This window comes from Morone saxatilis, unplaced genomic scaffold, assembly GCF_004916995.1.
Source record: "Morone saxatilis isolate NCDOM2014 unplaced genomic scaffold, NCSU_SB_2.0 Contig14, whole genome shotgun sequence".
Taxonomy (NCBI): Eukaryota; Metazoa; Chordata; class Actinopteri; family Moronidae; genus Morone; species Morone saxatilis.
Window position 1 is genome coordinate 9,204,036 of NW_023339696.1, and position 7,896 is coordinate 9,211,931.

A 7,896-nucleotide genomic window follows, 5' to 3' on the forward strand; every position below is an offset into this window, starting at 1 on the left:
CACGTACAAATGGATATGCATAGTTACAAACACACACACATACACACACACACACGCACACATACACACACAAACAATTACAATTTGACAACAGAGTGACAGAAACAATGTGAGTCTTAGGACACAAAGAACAGTGACAGCACAGAAAAACGGCAGAGAGCACACACACACACACACACACATCAGTAACACGCACACACACATCTGTAAAACACACGCACTCACACACATCTGTAACACGCACACACATTTGTAACACACAATGTCATGCTGGTTCCCCGTCCTGGTTTGAAAAAACAACAAGCCCCCAAAATTCAAAAAGAGTTCAGCAGAGGCAAAACCTTTGATAGGAAGGAAGAGACAGTTTAGTACAAAAACAACAACAAAAGATAAATCAGGGTCTTGACAAAAGAAGAGGAGATAATGGAGGGCAGAGAAGTGTGTAATCTGTGTGTGTGTGTGGGTGTTGGTGTGTGTGTGTGTACATTTGTATTTATAAATATGTTGTGTGCATATGACAACCAGAGCACTCACCGGGATATGAAACAAAATAAAATGGATGCGTGTGTTAGATGGAAACGGGGAAAACCACGGTTAAAAACCTCCATGCAGGTGGCAGGATGAGAGGAAGAGCAGAGGACAACAGGAGAAGAAGAGAAAAGGAGCAGAAGGTCTGACTTTGCCTTGCTATGGTCCTTTTGAATACAAGCTTGGAGGCCAATATTTCAGCAAAACATTCCCATGTTTTAGCCAGAAACATTGTCATGACTACATGTCTTGTTTCATGGTAGTCACATTACCTTTGGCAACAAAAATTAACCCACAAAAATGTAACCTTTGCTCAGGTTACCAGTGATAGTGCACATTTGTCAATATGACCTTCGTAAGCTTTCTCCTACATGCATTCGAGTAACCACAGCAATAAATCTTTAAGCAACAAATCAGACCTTTGCAAATATGTTCTTTTCAAACAAAAGGAGATGAGGAACAGAGAAAATGGGGGGGGGAGGGGAATAGAAAGAGAGTGGAAAGGTGAGAATGCTGCTCACTTGGTTGTCGCCTGGGAGGCGGGGCATGGAAGCGGCCCTGCCATGGCCTTCCATTGGTGGAAAGTGCTCAGTATCCGAGTAACCATCCTGCCCCATCTCTCTCATCTCTACCGTCTGCAAACAGAGCAGGAGAGCAGGAGATGGTGTGACGGCTGCCATGAAAACTGACAGGGAGTAGGGGTATAGGTGGGAAAGTTGGTTATCCAAAGAAAGCAGAGAACTGAGGGTCTCAGAGAGGTAAAGGTAGTCAGTGGGAGAATTTAGTGAGTGTGTGTGTGAAGAGGGACCTTTTTTCCTTTGTTTGTTGTTTTAGTTTTTAAATTGTGCAATGGATGAAATAAAAATAAGAATTGAGTGTTAGGATCTCGCGTTGATAAGACTGATAAGTCTACTTAAATAAAAGTTTGTTTGCAAAGGCTGCTGTCAAAAATGGAGCTGCAAAGCAAATGCGGAGATTCTTTGTTTAACGGCATCTGTGCCAGGTGGAGGAGCTTGTGAGTCACAGCAGGAATGAATTTGAGGGTAAACCTATATGCAGCCCAGAGGACATGTGGAAAAACACAACTGAACGGATGATGTTGGCCAGGTACAGGCGCTGATAAACTGTAGGCACTAAATTAGGTTGTGTAAACACCACGACAACGTTGGCTGGCTAGTTTGCACACACTGCAGCTATCTAAATCCAGCACGTTGCACTTATATATTATATATATTTTTATTTGAAGTATACCTTTAGGAGTGGAGCTGAATCTGGCTGCTGGGGCCATTGGCTTGCCCTTTTCCTGCTTAGCCACACCTCCATTTAAGTTTGAATCATTAGCTTATGTGAAGTGCCAGTTGAAAAAATGCTTGCTGCTTATGGACTCAGTTTGTTATCTCATTACATACATACCAGTGTTTGCTTTAAAGGCATTTTTCGTCTAATATCACCTGTTGTTGTTTGTGCTTTATGATTCGCTTTTCCTTGTATGTAGCTAACTGTAGGTTATCATTCAAACTAGTTTGAATGAAGCCAACAGCCACTCTCTTCTATCCAACTACTGAGTTTAAACTTCTCCAGACCTCTGTTGACTGATATGGAGAAGGGGCTACGTTACAGGGCTGACTGATACAGAGACCCGTCAGGCCCTCCACGAGGTCTACAAGCAGAGAGGTTTAACAGCATGATGACAGAGACATGAACCACTCTGAAGACAGAGGCAAGATAGACTCTAAATGAAATGTGGAAAACGTATGGTGAAGGAAAAATTCAGTAAGATACAAAATTGTGTGAAAAGACAGGTCTGAGAGATGGAACTAATCAAAGAAAGTTTAACGTCATGTCAATGCTAACTGAAGAATCGAGGTCAGAGAGATCGCAGGAAATGAAAATGACCTACTGAGTAGAAATAATAAAGGCAACAAGGCAGTAAAGATGGGACAGTATGAGTTTTTCTATGTTGTGCCAAGGTGGCTTCAGATTTTACAGCACATGCAGTATTTAATGTTGTTTATTTTCACAACTACTGTGAAGAGTTCCATCAACCATAAGCATAAGAGACTATTGGACTGACTGGACTGGAATGGTATTTCTACTTTGACTTCAGTTATAATGAAGTGGAACACAAACCTGAGGTCCTTTAGTAGGGATTAGGAATAAGGTGGACAGTACTTTCAGTGCAGATGGAAACTGCATGAAGATCATAGTTTATTTCACCATTTAAGTGTCCTCGATGGTTCTTTGGGAGTTAATTTGGTAGCAATGACATGAAAGTAAAAACAAATGTTGAATGGATCCAGTGTTTGTTTGTTCGATAAAGATGTATTTTATTTGTATAGTGTGTGTGTTGTTGGGTGTGTGGTCCTGGGTGTGTGTGTATGAGCTTTCTACCTGAGAGTTGGTCATGCTTTCCAGGCCATCCTCAGGGTGTCCCTCAGGACTCCAGCTGCCGGCCTTCTGGGACATCTCCTGAGCACGAGCCGTCACCCACGAATGGCTCTCCGGGACCCCCCCCTCCACCGGCCTATGACACACACAGAAAAACGTCGCATCATAGACACACCTTCCTTAACTGGTCTGCTTTTAACAAACCACCGTCTCAAAAGTTCCTACAAAGAATCCAACTCACAGGCTGTTGACAGTCCCTGACGTCTCCGGTGGAGGGAGGGCGTTGTTAAGTCCCGGACCCCCATCCTGGGTGGGGGAAGGTGGCTCCACGCGCTGAAACAGTAATGGCGTTCGATTCTGTGTGAGATATACAACATGGCCGCCGCCAGCTATCAGGCAGACTGACAGGGAAATGGAGGGAAAACGGGCAGAGCAGGAACAGAGGGCATGTGGGGAGGGGGCTGTCGGCTGAAGCGAGGCGAGGCAAAAGAGGTAATGGATGAGGAACGAACGGGGGAGGGGGACTCGTGAGCAACTGATGCCTAGCAGGTAGCAGGAGAAAGAGATGGGTGGATTCAAAGTGCATTCTGGGACCTGACAACCCTGTGAGGTTGAGGATTCTAACCATTAGAGTGCTTTATAAGGTCCAATAAGGAAGTTCACCCACTCAGTCTAGAGCTTAAGGTCGTATCAAAGGAAATGATCAGTTGTCATTCTGAGTTTCATCTGATGATCGGGTGTCATCTGATGATGGATTTTAATACTGTAACATCGATTTCCAAATCGACATTTCCAAAAAAAAAAAGAAAAAAAGAATTCATTCTACAGGAATTGGGAACCGATAAAGACGGGAGCAATAAAAGAGGGGCCTCGTTCAAAGGAGGGATGGGGGACATCAAGGCAGGTAAACACTGCAACAATCCTGTGGAGGTGAACATACAGCAGGTGAAATGCATGACGGGACAAAATGCTACACCCATTGGCATTCATTTATTAGTCATCTACATATGAAGTTTCAACAGTACTACCCAATAACCACCTTTTTCAAAGAAGTCATCAACCTGTTAGTGAGAGTGCATGTCAAATGTTATCTTTCACAATCAAAAACTCCAATTTGCCTCCACATAGCGTCTATGTGTGCAAGCACTAAATACAATGTAAAGCGCTTTCAGATTGTTGTGTGATGGTATCTGCATTAATGCCATTTTTGGATCATAAAAACACTGCTGCCCCTGTCAAGACAGCAGCAGTCTACAGTGTGGCTGGTGGACTGGAGATGACATACAGTATGTGTTGGGGTAAAAAACGAATGAAAGAAGTGGAGTAAAGCAGGAATTAGACTTTGTACGTAGGGTCTGTGGGATGTAAATCATCAGTGTGTACGTGTAGTCTCTGAGCGGACATTCACGTGCCCCCAATTTGTTGTGACCGCATGGCTGCACAGTCATTACACTGTGGGAAACTCGTCCTCCAAGCGGACTCTAGAAAGTAGTATAAACAGAACTACTACACGGCTGTGTTTGCATCCATTTGGGAGTACATTTGAGCTTTAAGTAAAACAGTGGGTCAAGTATGGAGCCCTGCGTATGGCCAGAGGACTGTGAGGGAAGGTGGAAGGGGCACGAGAAAACAAGAAGACAATAAAGGAGGTTTTGTTGATGTTTGACACATTTAACACGGGCAATGAAAAATCAGGTTGATGACTGTCCTCAGAAGCATGCAGCTCGCCAAATGTTTATGGCCCGAGCCGGCTGCATAAACCTGTTAAGGACCATTACCTTCCAGTTCTGATATTATCTTATGATCTCAATCACCAAGATGAAATACAGCTAAATTAATGTGGAGGGTAGTCACTTCTTTTATTGGAAGCATTCTCTAACAAGGGACAGGGTGCTAACTGAAGGGTAGAGTGCAATATCATAATGCAAATCTAACAGTCCAAGGTTACAAGCATGGGTGGTGGGGAGTGAGGAGGTACAGTATCTTTATCGAGCTGAGCAAAAGGAGGCATTATGAGGGCTCCCATGATGTTCAGGCATAAGCGCCTGAGAGGCTGTGACAACCAAACCCAAGTCTAAACAGCTAAAGAACTGTAACACGTTGGTAGAAATCATCTACTAAATTAGCATTTGAAATTTTAAATGTTTCTTCTGCATCATATCAAGTGGCTGTCGGCTCCATTCAAAATAGATCGAATGATAATCTACAGTTAGTTACACACATTACTGTAAATGCAAGAATTAACACACTTTGTCCAGCAGATGGCAGCACTGTTTTTGCTGTTAGAGAAGAAGCATTATATATAGTAGATAGGAGGCCGCATTAGATTGTGAAGTTATTGTGCTCATCCCCATACAAACCTCTTTCAGGTGGAACTGAATGAGGACTCCTTAGATCTAGACAGAGGTTGTCACAGCCCAGGCTTACATGACCGGGACTACAGCCCTGCAACCTTGATTTCAGTACGTCAGTCTGCCTTTAACTTTAAAAGGGTCGGATGCAGAAAGAGGGTTTTTTTTCCTTGAGACACCAGTACCTGCTCATCACGAAGAGCCTGCGAGCGCTTGATCTTGCTCTGCCGGTAGTACTCCATGATCATCATGGCAGCGTAAATTTTCCCCACTGTCAGGTCTGTAGCTGCTGAGAGAATGACAAGTTACCCTGCGAGATTAGACCTTTTGGAATGGACCCTGAGCGCGAGGAATGGCAGAAAGGGGTGAGGCATGCACACAAACATAGAAACACACTTGGGACACTCACACACATATGAACACTTAGCAAATAGTCTTTTCACAGACGGATTGATTATTTTTTTTTTTAAACTGTATTTTACTTAATTACTTACTTATATACCGTTATATTTATATCGCATTTATATTTGTCACAGGTAAAATCTTGTAATCAAAGCATCTCACAAACAAATTCAGCCGCTCCTCTGCAATCGTGTGATCGCAATAATCAACACAAATTTAACCAAGTCATTAAATAATAACACAAAATACATGGAATAAAATCCGTAATATCTTTGGTTGCAAATGTAATGTTAAATACATAATACATTTCAGCTCCTAGCTATTTTGATAGCAAATCTCATGCATTGTAAACAATCTAAAGCAACTACTGTATTATGCAACTAGTGCATAAGCACCTGTGCATGTGTTCTCAGTTTATTAACACTCAGAATGTACAGTATTTTTTTTTTTTTATCAAGCACAGCCAGCCATCTAGTGTATGCAGCTGACAGCCCCTGAAGTGAAAAGACGTCTATAGAGGATTGATCTATAGTGAGGCACCCTCTGATCTCAGGCACAGAGAGGTGGAGAAGTGTTGGGGTCTGTGACTGGTGGTGGGTCTATTCTGGTGAGTGTGGTTTGAGTTTTGTGTGTGTGTGTGTGTAGTTGTTTTGCATCTACCATGTGGCCTGTGCCTTGTCAGAGCCTCTATTTGTTTTTTTCTTCATGTTCACATAAGTATGTCTTCATATATGTGATGTATGTGGATGTGTGGGGTAAGGTGCCAACTGTATCAGAGGGTGCAGCAGTGAGAGAGACTGGCTGAGAGAAGCGGTCCTTCAGGTGGCGTGAAGAGAAACAACGTTGGAGCACTGGGCGGCACACGGTGGCTGCATCCAAGCCACATTGCTGCGCCTGCACCCACACTCTGCAACTTACACTTGTGCGGTGTAACCAGCAAATCCAGAGTCTTCTGTGAGAGATTGGGCCAGATTGCCATCATCTCTTTCCTCAGCTCCGCGTCCATCTGGTGCTTGTCAACACCACCTAGGCAGGTTCAACGAACACACACATGCACACCCATACCGATACACACGCATATATAGAGATACATGTCCAAGAACATGGACACGCAAAAATTCAGACACACCAAAGTGCACACGCAGAAATGTGCATAAAAAAGGGTTTACGCATACACACACAAGTGGACACAAACCATTCACACCCGTTCAGATTGATATAAAAAGGTATAATAGAGGACATACAAACAAGAAAACAAGGACAAACAGAAGAGAAGTTATTAGAAAGGTCAGGATAATAGCTGGGATCAAATCATAACTGCACGGAAAACTGTACACAGGCAATTCAGTTTTTAAGCTGAAGTGACAAAACCTCGATTCCACAGGATCTCAACCTTCAGCTTCACACGCTACACACAGGATCTACTTCCATAGAGAGCACACTGTACTTAAGCAACAGTAGGAGAAGCATCAGGGAGAGCTGAAGGTTTCTGGGTTCAGCACAGTAATAGACAGCACTGCACTAAGGGGGAAATGAGAAAAAGGAGAAGAAAATGTGTGAAAATCGGATCAGAGGAGGTAAGAGAGATTCCAAACCTTCCGCACCCTTGGCGATCTTGATGTCCAGTGCTGTGCGGATTAAGGCCATGAGAGTGGAGTTGAAGTGGACCGTGTTGTCATCGGCCACAGGCAGATCCATACGGAGCAGTCTCTGTGGGGGGGCCAATCAGGATGAGCAGTGAGATAACCGGGAAGTAAGTGCGGTGGCATGTATGTGGAACCTCCGTCTTTTACTTTATTTTGGTGTTTTTTCTTCCTTTCTCCCCCCTTTCTTCCCTCCCCGACCTACTGAAAAAATCCTCCTCTCCTCCCCTTTTCAACTCATCACCAAACCAGGAGAATTTATTCCAAAACAATCTCACTCACCCACAACAATGGCATTATGTTCCCCACACGCGGAAACACTGTTCCCATCCCCTACACACCTCCACATGCCTTCCCGCGCCGGCCATATTATTTTGACGAGAGCGTTTTAGTTAACCGGGTGGTGGCCACTGGCCTGATGTTGCAGTGGCAAATCAAAGTTGTCAGGCGATAAGTGTTAAGTAGACATGCTGGGCAGCAGTAGTATTGATGAGCATCGCATAGGCCTCAGGGAAGGGGTGTCAGCACGGGTGGCCTACAAGGTCAGAAGACCGCAAATCTTCACCCCCGAGTCTCCTGTGGGT

The 7,896-nt window shown here is 44.0% G+C and overlaps 1 protein-coding gene across 1 annotated transcript in view; it reads right to left on the reverse strand.

The window, feature by feature from the left end:
- cacna1aa (calcium channel, voltage-dependent, P/Q type, alpha 1A subunit, a) overlaps positions 1–7,896 on the reverse strand; it is a 61,935-nt gene that overhangs the window by 9,276 nt on the left and 44,763 nt on the right. Inside the window, exons 35-40 of the mRNA XM_035655078.1 lie at positions 7,265–7,379; positions 6,588–6,695; positions 5,453–5,556; positions 3,158–3,273; positions 2,920–3,052; positions 1,050–1,163 (exon numbers count right to left, since the gene is read on the reverse strand). Coding sequence (XP_035510971.1) covers positions 1,050–1,163; positions 2,920–3,052; positions 3,158–3,273; positions 5,453–5,556; positions 6,588–6,695; positions 7,265–7,379 — 690 coding nt within the window. The remainder of the gene's footprint in view (positions 1–1,049; positions 1,164–2,919; positions 3,053–3,157; positions 3,274–5,452; positions 5,557–6,587; positions 6,696–7,264; positions 7,380–7,896) is intronic.